The following is a 15,605-nucleotide window of genomic DNA, read 5'->3' on the forward strand; positions in this document are numbered from 1 at the left end:
TAAAGTAAACCATGACGTTTATTTTCAGTGATTTAAATAACATGCGTAAACAGCATAAAAACGCATTTGCTTCAATTGCTCTATGCTAACGTTTGCGTCTTTATACAAAAGAAAACGCGTTTAATTATTAAATGAACAGTTGTAAGGATTTACAATTCAAACAAAATAAAATTGAAAGTGAAAATATCATTTATTACTTGATCAAATCAATAACAACTTTATAAATTATCATTATAACATGAGTTTCTACATAAATCATCATTAAATAATTAATGCTATTTGACCTTTCATAAATAGTCTCAAGTTCGTTTGGGTTTTCTTAGAGTAAAAACGTTTCTTTTGGTTTGTTTAATGATTTTAGTTTCATTTCTAAATAAAGTAGTTATGTTCTAATTTTCAATGACATAAAGATCAAGATCATGAATTACATAATTAGCCATACTTATCACCTTTTATTAAAGCAACTGTGCACCAGATGATCAATTTGCAAGAAAAAAAAGAAAAAAAGAAAAGCGTCGAAAACTGACATAAACTTGGCATCGATGTGTACAATGCATTGAAACTTACTAACTGAAGTACCACATAGTTTACAATTTATTTAATTTTAGCAGTTATTTCGTATTTTTCCATTAGAAAAGATTACTGGGTATGTCTCCTAGTAGTCTTTCTTGTGCGTGATTGGCTAGTTGGTGTTAACACGTGATATTACCAAGTTAGGTATATAGCTTAAATATACGACTCGAATGGAGAAAGCCTTCGTAGCACAGTGGATACAACACTAGACACAGGTTCGAATCCGGTCTCCGACACATTTTTTTACATGTTGGTACTTTTTTACAATTATGCTATCAAAGCGTTACACATTCTATTAAATTAAATAATTGTCCTGAGATTCGTTACAGAAAAAACAATTGTTGCAAATCTGGTGTACAGTCCCTTTAAATTAAAAAAGCATGTTTATATTGGAACTATTTCTCAAACTTATGCGTTGTGTACTTCAAATAACGGAATAGAAATCTGTTCACATTTTACTTAGCAACATGGGGATGTACTCGTGAATATTATAATACATTTTTTTCCTCCGTTCGTGCTTTTAATGCACGTTCATGTTGTGTGTTTTATATAAATTATTGCAAAAATATAATAAATATTTTATCTACTAAAACACTTATTAAGAGGCTTGTCGTCAGTAATCAGTACCCCAGTGCCTCTCTATGCAATAGTTTACTGGTCATTCTCCAATCTAAGGCAATTTTGTTTTGCTATTGACCGACATACGATTAAATAAGTGTGAGTTCATAATCCATAAACACCTTTTTCACAAGAACACTGATTTCATAATTGGTGATTAATAATGACAAAATGAGTTAATGCACTACATAATATATATGCTATTGGTTTGTATTGAAATATTATTATGATAAATTTACAACATATGCATCAATGAACACTACTTTTCCGACAAATGCCACTCAGAACTCAGTACTTTGTTTATTATAATTTTGCTTCTACTCAGAATTCCGACAGATGTCACTCAGAGCTCTGTTCTTTGTTTATGTATTGTTGCTTCTGCTCGGAATTCCGACAACTGACACAAACAACTCTGTTCTTTGTTTATTGTATTGTTTCTTTTACTCAGAATATCCGACAAATGCCACTCAGAGCTCTGTTCTCTGTTTATTCTCATAATTCACGTTCTCATACTCGACGTCTGGAAAGGGATCTGAAAATACGTTAAAATAAATTACAGATTAATATATGGGTGCACGATATCTTTGAATGATCTCCCGCTGGCCAATAATTCCCCGGGTATAGTATCACTCAATGACACCACGTGACCATATAATAACCTCTCAATAAGACCAAATATGGTGTTAAAATAACAAATATATGGGTATGATGAATATGGATTTCATTTTCGCCTCGTGACTGATCAATCAAATTACTAGTTCTCGTAATTTATTAATTAAAACCGCTGGACGTTTTATAAATTGTAAAATTATAATACTCATTATTACTGCAATACAAACATTATTTTACGAAGGTAACACATAAAGGTAGCACATTTGCAGTATGGTGTTTACAATGTGGTAATAAACTATGGCAAAATATAGTTTATGTACTTGAAATTTACAATATTAAAACAAACTATCACAACACATATATGCAATAATTACAAAAATTCTCATTTTACAACAGTCATTCATACTGGTAACGGGCTTTCATCATTCTCGTAAACAGAATCATTTCAGCCATAGGCTGGTCTGTCATAAGGTATTTTCCATATAAAGCTTTAAAAGTATTATACCAGAAATAATAAATGATGTTGGTTGTATACAGGTTTTCTGATAAAATTATGTTCCGAGCAAAGAATACCCAGCCCAACAAAATAAGGCAATAACATTTCATAAGCAACGCAAATGGAAGCGTATTTCATACACAGTATCGTAAGATCAAGACTTTAAGTTGAATACTAAACGAGTGTTTTAAAAAGAATTAAAAAAAATGTAGATCGGAATAAGCTTATAGTATATTGCAGTCGAAATATATAGTATAACAACCAATAATAAAGGATTGGAAAATCGGTCGTACGACACGATCGATAAGATGACCTCTATATGAGCAATACTCGAACAACAGACGGTTGCAATAGCGAATAAAATCACAACAGGAAACCCAAGATTTGAAAGGTAAACGAGCATTTAAATAAATGCATCAAGACTCAGAGTAAAATAGATGATACATATTATACAGACGAGAAAACATTCTAGAAGCTAAAACAATCTAAATTGGAACAAGTTGAAGACAATTGTTAGACTATGCAATTTCAAAATCAAGTTGTTGCAAATAAATATTCAGTAGGAAACAGAGTGTGTAGACTTTAACAATGCATATCTGTCGTTCAGTATAACAAAACTGTCCAAGGCTTCAATTCATTCAAGATATTTGATTCATTTTCAAGCAGGTAAAGATATTCGATGCACAGTAATGTGAAATTGTGTCGCCCGGTGGCCCAATATTTGTCATATGAAAGGGTGTGTGGATAATTTTTTTTGTAAATTACACACCGTTTTGACCTTGCAAGATAGAAAAAAATTATCATTTCACTCCCTATTTCATTTACAGAACTTAAATACCAACTGCCATACCTGTACGAGTAGTGTTCTTTCTGTCATTTATAGAACATATTATACATAAATATATTGGGCCGCCTAGCATCAAAAATGAACATAACGCCCAGTAGCATGACGAAAGGAAAATCGAATTTTTATATCGGATATCTTAATTCATTTCCATGCTTGTCAAGAGTTTGTTTACTTGCTCCTGCTTTCTTATCTGAAAAAGTCGTAATACTTCAATGACCATGTTTTAAATATCACAGTCTCGAATTGTTTAAAGAAATTTGTTTGCAGATGTTCGTTTACATAAAGCCTCTTTAAAAATCGAAACTTGGGTTACACTTGTTCATTTTCAAATCAAAACTTGAAATAATTTGGCTTCGATTTTGATTTAAAGCGGTGGTATTTGTAAACAGTATAAATAAAATAAATAAACTCAACAAAATTTAAGAATTATATAAACCAATTTTTATGACACTCTGTTATTTTAGCGCAATTGCACAGTCACAATTACAAGTAAAGTCATCGGCACTTAAATCAACAATCTAAAAAAAAATGTCAAAGAAATGCGGCGACCAAAACAGTTACGTTAAACCAATACCTGTATAGTAAATTAATGTCCTTTTTGTGTTTACATTGATGTTATACCGCTTTAAATACACGTTCTACATACCATTGATTTCACGAAAACTTGAATTTTAATCAATTATTAATAAAAATAAAGTTTACAACATTTGATGATAGGAGTAATCTTCCGGATACACGTCAGATCCGCTCCTACCCTCTGCAAACAAATCACTTTAATATTAGAAGCAGAATTGTATCTCCCAAATCGCCTCATATACTTGATTTTCCAGTTGCTTGGTAAAAGTAAGAAACTTGTCTGCCGTTTGCAACGTTCTGTATGATATGTACTGTTTAAAAGGATTCGTTAAAGTTGGTCGTAAAACATTGAAATAGCTTAGAAACGTATTTCTAAGCAACTGCTTAAGTTTTTGAAGTCGTATCTATATGTCCAACGGTGTAAGTGGTAAATGTGACCGCCTCTTACCAAAGAGGTTATGGGTTCGATCCCAAACCAGGAGTACTTTCTAATGAATTCCTCAAATCGGCACTGAACTGACTATTTGATAGGGAAAGGATCAGAGTTATTCACAACAGTTTTCAGCTGTTTTCACAGTCCGGCTCAATATTTATATAAACTAACGTGGTAATATAAACTAACGTGGTACGAGTATGTTGGAACCTAAAACATAACGAACATAAAAATAGGTGTTAAAGTACAGGAGCGATGGACAGCGTTGCCATTTTCATTTTTCACTTTTGCCATTAAGTGAGGAACCCTTCATCGGTGTCGGTTTCATCAATTTCTTTCATGTAGTTGTTCTAAAATTCTTATTACAAATGTGCTTTTAAGTTATAGTCATGACACTGACAAGAATAAAACACTCAATAATACATGTTACATAATTTACCGTATGCCTGGTTAGCGTACAGATCCTCCATCGACTCTGTAGTTTTCAGAGATTTATTCTTGTCCTCCAACATCCACTCAAAACAGTCGTGGATCAGGATGTACTGAGCCTGTAATAAACAAAGTTGGCGTTTAACCGACCGTACGACCAATTATTGTAAGATCAATAATTTGAATTGAAGACTGCCATAAGAACACTAACTGAATTGAAAGTATTATCTCCGAATTCAAACTAGGTGTGTCTTACATAATTAAAAAAACATTTTTTTTATCTGTTTCTAATAAAATAATATTTATACTTGGACAAACAGCTCGAATAGGGCAAGTACGATACGATGGTCCCACTTTTGGACTAAAGGTTCACGGTAAGGCTTATTATATGTCCAAAATAGATATATATACAGCTTCGTGCATGTGACCACTTACCTGCTTGCTCTTAAATGTAGAAAATCGTGATACTCTCTAGATTTGAGCAAACAAAATGCAGCCATTTCTTGAAAATTAAAATTATCTAATCCACTCGAACCTAATTCAGTTTTAAACTTATAAAAGGCAAAATCTAACTTCTGTCTGGACCATGTTGACTCTCTGTTCCCTCATTTCCATGACCATGTCAAAAATGTTGATGTGGTCATCGGAACTGAACTTGGGAGAGTTCAGATACTCTTGCAAGTGATCTATGGCGATGTAAGAGCCCGTCCTGCCTACGCCAGCACTGAAATATAAACATGAATGGAGGAGAGTATTACAACTATAGTCAAATAAATGCCATCATTAAATAACTCCAAGGGCAACAACTGTTAACTATATTCGAATGATTATACAAAGAGTTATTTTGAAAGTACAAAACTCTTAAAACATAAAGAAATAGATGTATAGATTTAAAACTGTAATTGACAGTAATGTTGTGTAGAACGATTTTCTGTTATTGTATGCATACACGATTCCCAACAACAGTGTAATGACAACAACTGGTAAGTGTTGATAAAAACTCATTAAACATGTTTTGTTTTAAAATTTGAAGACGATCCCTGAACACGAACGGTGATCATGTCAATGTTTATGACAATAAGAAGTTTGTCTCTTTTAACACAATGCTTACCTGCAATGGATAACCATAGGGCTGGTCATATCGTGGGGCACGTGACCTCGAACTGTGCGCACAAATTCGATGAAATTTTCAACTTCCACGGCAGCCGTAAAATCCATAAAGTCCAGGTAGTGGAATTGCAAAACTTTTCTAGTCTTCGTTAGCTAAAAATTTAATAAAGCAGTAATGCAGTGTACAATTGTTTAAGTAACAATGACGGCCTTAATGGCTCTCTTATATAGATGACTACATATCGGTATACAGCAGTCACGTTAACTCAATAAATTGCGCTTTGTTGGCCTTACTTTTTCCAATAATACGAGTAAAACAAGCAATCTCTTATCAAATACTATGCGTAAAAAATAATAATGCACATATCGCTCATCTGATATTCGACTATGGTCAGGGCATTTATTTTATTTCTATGATTTTAGCTAGTGACCTACTTTTTCCAACGTAAAAACCTACAAAAAACATTACGAAGATTTGATAAAGACAATCATTCTTGTTGTACGACTACAGTTAAACCCCCTGTTGAGTTAATAAGATTCGTCTTTGAGTTTACTTGTTACATTTTCAATAAATAAAAAGCACTATAATTGTTTTTTGGCCTCAACGTTATGATCATACACATGCATTCTAAATAGTTTTAGGACTGTTGAATAAAGATGGTACTAGAGTGTTAACAACTAAAAGCTTTTTAATGATTGTAGGGCAACAACTCGTAACCTACTGGGCATATTTGGCCGATAAACGAACTTGGGAAAGATCTTAGAAACAAATGTTTTTAATTGAGTCATGATGAGGATTGATAAACAATTAAGTGTGCTAAAGTGTAAACAAGGCTAGATATGGCATTCTTATCTGTTTCATTGCACAATCGAACTTGACCGCGATGTTGTTTTGATATACATGTATATTATATCTAAATACGATTGAAATTGGTGAATAAGTTAACCGCTAGAGTGATATGAATGTCTAAAATGGATGTTGTTTTATAAATCAAATGCAATTACACTAAAACTACAGTAAGATTTGCCCTAGTATCGAACTTATATTTTGTCAAATATATTGTGTCCAAAATTATTCAAGATTGATGAATACATGAATGTACTGTGTAAACAATGTTAAATATGTCATTTTTTTTGTTTTCGCCAAGTTCAATAATTCTTGACTAATAGTCAGAATTTGGCCCGTAGTCAAATTTAGGCGATATCTTAAGGTCATATTTTGTTTTAGATATGATTCGGAAAATTTGGAGGTATAAGAGTGTTGCCATGTTAAATTGGCATATATTTTTAATTTTTCGTGGGTAATTACCCTTGATCAACTTATCCTATTTGCCCCATAATCGAACTTGGCCGATATCCTGTGGTCATAAACATTGGATCAGTTTCTGAATAAAAAGCGATCAAAAAAGTGAAATAGAAAAATAGTAATGCTTGTCTTATATTATTATTATTATTATTATTATTATTATTATTATTATTATTATTATTATTATTATTATCATCATTACTTTAAAAAAAAAACATATTATTTTAAAAAAAAACTTGCAACATGGGGTGCATTACATCGCTGGCGTGAGAGATGCCGAAGATGTTGATATTGAACTTGTTCATGTTGGTTATCGAGGTCGGGTTGACCACAACATCTCCGTATTGCTTTGCCTCTTGGACAGTGTCCGGCCAGTACATCTCACATTTTACCTGTAGACAGAGAAATTCAATTGTTATCATTGTTAAAGCCATTTTTTTTCAGAACAGGCAAGTGTTCGAGAAAATGAAACTCGTCTTTGTGGTATGTAGTCGTCAACGTCGTAAGCCAGCGGGAACAATTTTATTGACCATCACTGGAAACCTGTTGGTACCTTGTTCCATTAGTATAACACACACGCACGCACGCACGCACGCACGCACGCACGCACGCACACACACACACACACACCATTAAAGCCACCACCATTTGCTTTTTGCTTTCATCATAAATGGTATATATTTTGTGTTAACGATTTCAAAGGTTTCTGTGAAATAAGCAGACCTATTTATTTAGAATGAACAATGTTTTTAATGTATCCGAGGTACAAATTAGCTTGTCATGTCATCCGACCATAGGCAATAATAATTAACGTGCATGCCTGGATAACCCATATAATTTTAGTATCCTTCAACAGCGTGTTACTTACTGATTTTTAATACGCTAATCAATAAACTTAAAGACATTTCAGATAAAGATATGATTTTTTGTGTGCTTATTTTAATATAAATCGGAAGTTTAATGGTCAATTTTCAGTGTTTAATTGTCAAAACAGCATGATGGCAATAGTTTTATCAGTTTTAATTTGAAATAATCTTCTACTACACTTTAATGACTTACAAAAATAATGGGGTCAGGAGGCAAATGATTGTACATATCATACTTAAGTACTTAATACAATGAAATATTCAGGGACAAGCCCAGTAGTCGAAAATTCAAAAATAAAATATGTTTAGGGCACAAGGCAAGGGCACAAACGACAATGAACTAGAGACACAAACATTGTTAACATCACATTCAGAAATACAGACACCAAAAGCAAACTTACACTACATACACAAGTACCAACACCACAAATTTATCATAAACATGAATGCAGCCAATGAGTACTGGCAGATATGAATAAATTCCAATACAAATAAATCCTTACTCTATTTCTCTCCTTGCATTGTGTTAACATGACGATCACCATGACGTTTTGTTCCCACACCATTCGCCAGAAGTCGTCGATTGTTCCGGGCAACGGACCTTGGGTTGCTATGAACTCCCGTTGATGGTGAAAGCCCTACAGCACATGGTGATTTTTAGATGACTCAAAGAAAAGTTATCGTTATGTTTTCATACAACTAAAAACTAAGAAGTCTTTGCTATTTCATTATAAGTTACAAAACAATAATTATCTAGTTTCAGAAGTTATAATTCTATATAAATTGTTGACAGAATAATGCAAAATAATGCTTAACCATCACCGATTTACTGCGTATAGCCATACAGTATGTTATAATATTAAGTATAAATATATACTTTATCTAACATCAACACATACGATTTTAAAAAGATAAACTAAAAAATGCCAACAAAGAACAAAGCATTTCTTCATGTTTTTTTTAAATATATATTTCAGAAGGTAGGTAAGAAGTAAATAAAACGCAAAGCATACCTATCCATGCAATAACGCTATTTTCAAAGTATATCACAATTTAACACTATTGGCTGATTATAAGCTTATATCTGGCATCCAAACATTTCGGAAGGACATGGATGTATACAGAATGTTATAGAGACATATACAAAAATATGTGCTTAATATAGGAGTTTTACCAACAGAACCTTTAAGACTTGAATACTGTCTACATAAAAATGCGTGTTTTTGATTTTTTAAAAATATTACAATTGGTGGCAAATGAACCGGAGTACTTGTGATTTTATAAATGAAGCATTCCAGTAATATAGTATTTACTCTTAGCCAGATGCAACCGAGACTAGAATAGCAGAGCTTTAAAGTCCACCAGTGTTTCAACTTACAGGCATATAGTTAGCATTAATATAGTCTGATTCTGGGTCATCGTCATCCAACTGTTGAAGTTTGACCCGGCTATGGTCGACTTGAGTTAGTAATAATATAACTTCGTTAGACAATAACGGTGCATGAGTGTTAAAGGTAAGGTAAACACAATTATCTACATATTTACTAAAATGACATAATTCACAAACGACATTTGCTCTAATACATGCACTTTGCTTGTATCACAATTACAATGGACAGGTTATAAATTGAATATAACATACTAGAGTAGGTACACAATAAGACTGTTGTTGGTACAGAGGTTATGGTACAGTCCAAATTTATTCTTCTTATTTCCAGCTAAGTGCTCGAAACCCACTTTGTGAATATATTTCTTTACAAATTTTAATAAAGCTCAGTGATTTCAAGGGTTATTGTCGTTTATTTGTATACAAATTGAAAATTTCATTCTTGACTAGTGACATGTTCAGTTGCTCTTTGCCAGAATACGTATTATATCACTTGCCAAATTATTTGTAGCATTTTAAGTAGATAGTGGATAATATGTATATCAGTTTTAACTCAACATTTTGTTAACAAACTTTAAGGTCCCGTATGAGAATAAATATCGTCGGAGCCAATTCGTATACGACTTATGTATAGTATATGCTTGCACCACATCACTAATATGTACCAACACGTTTAGAAACATACTCACTTTGTTCAAATAAACTAAAACAAACAGGGTGTTCGCACAACCAGTAATTTAAATTGTATAATAAATGTACTGAAGTCTTCACACCTATTTCTTTTCATCGGGAGATTTCTGATCTATGTAGGTATTACATGTGAAGGTTAATTCATTACTTACAGGGTAGAATGTTGACCCATCTGTTTTTGGGCTTGTTTGGTTCAAGGTTGGCAGCCTCGAAACCTGACCTCACTTCTATTTGACCCGCTCGTCGCTTTATCTCCTTCCATAAATAAAACATACAACATGTTAGCTGTCAAAGTAGTTATTGTGGTTGTAGTTGATAAGGCAACGTTTTAAGATGACATTAAGAACTTCAATAATTTAACGTAATTCAAATCTCTCTGTCGCTTAATCAACTAAAATAATATGACAATATAATGGTCAACCAAGTGATTCAGGGCTCAACGCATATAGGCAAAATACGATCCCCACATAGTGATTACATCTTAAATAAAACGAATGGTTTTTATATAGAAGAAATATAACTCTTACACAATTCGTCTCTTAAAATGTATATGAGCTTGATTGTGAAGACAGCTGTTTGCTTTTTTGAATTACTCTCGAGTCCGTGCAGAATCGAGTATTAGTAGCCATTAATAGACATCTTTACCGCGACACCAAGTCGACTCGGTGCTTAATAAATGTACTAGCATATACAGTCGTAACAAAGTGGCATGTACCTCGTACTGAACTGACAGGATGAGATGTGTGTCCCTGTGAAGATCAGCAAGGGCCTCGCTGTATGTTGCTATTGGAATGGATCTAAAATGAGTTAATTTTATAAGATCTTCAATTGGATAAACCATAAGTCAGTAGTACAAGATCAGTTAGTTTAAAACAAGCACTCGTATACAAGCATATATATGTAGCACAACAAAAAATATAACATACAGTACAACTTAACGAAATTATGGTTTGTGTTTTACTTGGTAGTGACCAAAATTCAATTAAAAAACGATTTTACTATTTTCATAATATTATTAAGCTATAAGTGTTCCAGAACATATTAGCCATATTCAAAGGTTACGATAATGCAATACACTGACAAAACAACAATATGTAATAACAGACTAGGACCTGTCGGGATCTGCAATCTCTTGAAGGGTTACTAGTTCATCTTCCTCGCCCCCTCCAATCATCCACTTAAGTCTGGAAGCATTAAAACAATGTTCAATGTAATATCTTTCACGGTCTTACTATAATCATATACATTTTCATCCGATGTATTTATGGTCCAGTATTTGGTTTTCTTTATACATGAGAATACACTATCTTAGCATTAGGTACTGCACCCAACGCCAGAGTCATTGGAATAATACACGAGCGTGTCAGCATAAATGCATGATTTCAAAAATAACGGTAAAGGCATGACTCTACTGATTTATCCATGTTGGCAAGGACACAGCTCAGTAACTAGCCTGTGATTGAAGTGAATATTGTTGTAATTTATCCGCATGATAGCTAAAGCACTGTTCAGACCTCACTCTACTGTTTCGATATGAGTGTTAATATAGACAAAAACAAAGAAAACACTTACAGACATGGTAAAAGAGACACATTACAAATTAATCTTTATTTCTTTGAACAATATGCAACTATATAAAACATATGAAACGCTAGTATACTCGCGGTCAATGAAAACGCACCAGAGAACATTCTTATCATAATATGACGTTGATGTGAAGTTTCATTAGAAAACATACAGTAAAATGAAGTTAATGCTATTCTGGAATGTAACTCCTGCAAAATGATGATTTTTACCACCTAAGACGTCGGGGGTAAAAAACTGAAATCCACAATTTCAATATCTAGTATGCCCGCCATTAGCATCTAGGACAGCTTGGTATCTGCGTCTCATACTACAAAAGCGACGTTGTACGCGGTACTGGGGGGAGTATTCCACACTCCTCCTGAAGCGCCTGCACAGACTCGGCCTCTTTGTTGATGACGTGACGTCCACTGTGTACCTGAAGTCCTAGCTGGTCTCAAATATGCTCAATGGGACTCAAGCCCGGAGAGAAGGCAGGCCATGACAACACATTGATGTTCTGACGTGTCATAAAGTCAGCGGACCCTTGTACTGCCAGGATATGCCGGTCAGACCATGACTGCCTCCTCCCCAGCAAGAGTGTTGTCTTACGCAACAGTCGGCGTACCTTACACACCGTCGACGCCATACCTCACGCTTACCATCAAGCATATCTATGCAAAATCAGGACTCGTCTGTGAATAAGACTTTTTTCCACTTGTTTAGCGTTCATCTTAGTTGTTGGCGGGACCACAATTGGCGGTTCCTTCGTCTTTCCGGCGTAACGACATTGCCCCTGAACGCAGCATATGCCCTTATCCCTGCAACCAGTAAACGTCGACGGACCTTTGATCGACTGATTCGTTGCTGATTAAATCCGCGTGTCACCCGGGCAGTCTGTACTGATGTCCAGAAGTGGTCTCGTAGATGGGAAAGGACAATATGATGGTCTTCTTGGAGAGACGTCACGTTCACGTCCTGGCTGCGGTCGATCTGTACATAGCCAGTTTCTTTGTGTCTTCTCACTAATCGCAATATAGTCACAATTCATCATTCGTGCATCCGCGTGGTACGACATACCACCGGCTACCATATCAATGTCTTCATGACTTTGTGCGTCACTCAAACGTCCCAAAGTGTAAACTATAGACAAACGTTTTACTAGCGTATTAACATTCTGGAGTTTAGGTATGTACTTATACAATGTATACATGCAGAAAATTCACAAATGACAATGCCTGAATTCGCTGTATATATCAATGTGAATACATTTTGGTGCGTTTTCATTGACCGCGAGTATATAAAATAACTATGCTGCATTTGCACAAAGCATAACACGCACAGTATGTGCTCTTTGAAGAAACGATGTAAATCAAAATAAAACAAACATTTATTCAGAAGTGTTCATAATGAATAGTCTATCGTTCATATTTTTATTGTTCAAACATATAACCACACTTACGGGTCAATTGCTCCTCGCCACCAAAGAACCAGAAACATACTGATGAGGATAAGGATGGCAATAAGAATGGGCAATGCAATCAAGGCCCCATCCACACCACCGTCATTCGAATCTTGGTGTGGTTGTTGGATTGTGAAAGGTCCATAGTGCTCGGACACAGTGCATAAATTGATCGCAGTGCAGGCATAAGCCTTAACCCTGTCAAAAGTAATTTTATTGGCATTACTGTGTACAGAAATTGTTTTTATAAATATAGACAGTGTGATCTAAATATGGGAAATCGTGTGTTAGCAATCTTTTAAATTTTTTAAATGTTCACGCCAAACCTATCTTTATGAAAACGGAAATTCGGGTAAATAAAAGCCATCTCAGGTCCTTTCACATTTGGCACCAGAAATGGGTTCTACCTAGAACTAGCTCAAACGTATGTCTATTTAGCTATCAGCTTTCGTCACAATCGTCGCATCTCCCCGCATACATTCAGATAATGAAGAATTTCCCTCTTTCTCTCGCAAAAAGAATAACGTAAAAACATAACTAAATAAAGGCTTGTCTCACTTATGAACAATGCGGTTTACCATAATTCTAATCCACTAGGAAGCGGTCCATTGCAGAACTCTTTAAAATCCGCTTTTGTGCAGGTTCTATTTTGTCCAACTTCTAGCCGAAATTTGCCTGGAAATAATGTTACACTGTTACATTTAAAAGCGAGTCGTAATAACTTTAGATATTGCAAACTTTTAAACGGAAAGAAAGAAAAAGTGAATAACAATATAACGACTTTACCGTTCACATTAGGCGTCAGGTTGAAATTGAATCTATAAGCACCCTGATGATTATTCGATGTAAAATTGCTCCAGCTTCCTAAACTCAAAACAGTGTTTCCATTTACTGAAAATAAATGAAATATTCTGCGTTAAAACATTAACATAACGCGACACAATCATTAACAAAGACAATCCACTTTGCTGTCTCAGTGGAATCAAATCTAAAACCCATTAAACATACCTATTTTGACTACATCTCGTCCGTTTCCTCCTACCATGCCATATTCCACTATCTTCCCTTGTTTTTCGTTCTTGAAGAAATCAGGATCAAGATTAAAAATCACCGATGACGAGGTGATCTCTAATTTCCTAAGATCGGAGTCCATTTTGGGGGGAGCTTTTCGATGAAAAGAAATAATTATGGCCCATTGAAACAAGAAAATGTTATAGTGATTGTTAATATACTGAAACAAATTTATATAAATGTGTACCAAAAATAATTTTAGTAAAAGAACGACAACTGTGAATATAATATGGAAAGCACGAGTAAAGTTTGTTTGTCATTATATTTCATAATAATCAAGACATTAGAATTAATGAACAATAAAACAAATGAATAAAAAATGTATTTAACACTGCTGAATCAATGACCGGATTTGCAATCCACCTGGTCGTGAACATACCACATATTCCCGTCGAAAATGTGTAATTTGCAGGCAATCCCTTAACCCCGTTTTTTCCAACTGCAAACAGCTGTAATCATAAATGAACATATCTTACCAATTGTGTATAAACATTTTTGGATCGGGTTAATATAGTTCCGAAAATTACATGACCCTAAACGTATCATAGGATCGCTTTTAGAGTAGTAATGCTATAAATAAATGTTCAATTTAAATTGTTCACTGGCCATTCAAGACAAAGGTGAACAGTTATGGCAATTAAAATTTCAGTTTCAAATATTGTTAATATTGACTCTATGATATGCTTTTACCGCAGAGAAGAGCACCAAGTGTTTGGCAGCATATTATCGCAAAAATAAATTAGTTTGTAATATATGATATTTTTTGTCAAATTATTGTCTTACAAATATTCTGGAAACTTAGTTAGGCATATAATTTAATAAAATGAATAGTCTGACCTGCCCCTGATATTTCCATTTAGCCTTGAGACCATTCTGTTCAAATGAAAAATTTCTGTTGTGTGGGTCAAATGGTTTAGGGGCGGAAACGTCATACGTGAACATCTCGTCATTAAGCTGTACATCATACTGTGTTATATTTGCGTGTCTGTCCAGGAGGTTGGGTTCGATCCAGGTAACACTGACTTTTGTGGCGTCACATGCGGGTGGTGTAAAATAAAAAATGACGTATAATGACGTCGGTGTTCCCGGGGCTGAAACAAAGCAGAAGTACGTTTCATTTCATTTCAGCATTATATATAAATACAATTACAATTGTGCCGTTATCTACATGTACAATTAAATACCTCAAATTTAACGAGCTTCCTTTAACATTATAAGCTCCTAGTAAATGAACATATTAAATTGAAATAACAAGTATACGGATTGCCATGAGGCTTAAAAGCTGCACTTTCACAGATTGACAGTTTTGACTTTTCCTTTTTATTTTTGGCAAAGAATAAGCCGATTTTTGCATCCATGCCTTTAAATCAATCATATGAGATAGCTCATAAAAACAGATTTCAATTGTTTTGAAAATGCCGAAAACCTCATTTTTTTAAAAACATAATTTTTTGAACGTAAATATGAAAACCGCGATCTTATCTTTTGTCGGCAGTCTTATAGCTCTGATGTCCAGACATAAACGCAAAAATGCTCATTCCGCGACAAAAATAAAGAAAGTTGTCA

General features: G+C 34.2%; 1 protein-coding gene across 1 annotated transcript in view; it reads right to left on the bottom strand.

Moving 5' to 3' along the window:
• Window positions 1-15,605, bottom strand: part of LOC128238115 (phosphatidylinositol phosphatase PTPRQ-like) — a 29,325-nt gene continuing 13,720 nt past the window's right edge. The window contains exons 11-26 of the mRNA XM_052953686.1: window positions 14,877-15,130; window positions 14,419-14,488; window positions 13,977-14,132; window positions 13,755-13,859; window positions 13,547-13,643; window positions 12,969-13,166; window positions 11,056-11,127; window positions 10,659-10,740; window positions 10,096-10,198; window positions 9,245-9,324; window positions 8,370-8,504; window positions 7,258-7,392; window positions 5,696-5,847; window positions 5,158-5,308; window positions 4,595-4,703; window positions 1-1,723 (exon numbers count right to left, since the gene is read on the bottom strand). Coding sequence (XP_052809646.1) covers window positions 1,659-1,723; window positions 4,595-4,703; window positions 5,158-5,308; window positions 5,696-5,847; window positions 7,258-7,392; window positions 8,370-8,504; window positions 9,245-9,324; window positions 10,096-10,198; window positions 10,659-10,740; window positions 11,056-11,127; window positions 12,969-13,166; window positions 13,547-13,643; window positions 13,755-13,859; window positions 13,977-14,132; window positions 14,419-14,488; window positions 14,877-15,130 — 1,964 coding nt within the window. The 3' untranslated portion in view covers window positions 1-1,658. The remainder of the gene's footprint in view (window positions 1,724-4,594; window positions 4,704-5,157; window positions 5,309-5,695; window positions 5,848-7,257; window positions 7,393-8,369; window positions 8,505-9,244; window positions 9,325-10,095; window positions 10,199-10,658; window positions 10,741-11,055; window positions 11,128-12,968; window positions 13,167-13,546; window positions 13,644-13,754; window positions 13,860-13,976; window positions 14,133-14,418; window positions 14,489-14,876; window positions 15,131-15,605) is intronic.

The sequence above is a fragment of the Mya arenaria genome, chromosome 6, assembly GCF_026914265.1.
Source record: "Mya arenaria isolate MELC-2E11 chromosome 6, ASM2691426v1".
In the NCBI taxonomy this organism is placed as follows: Eukaryota; Metazoa; Mollusca; class Bivalvia; order Myida; family Myidae; genus Mya; species Mya arenaria.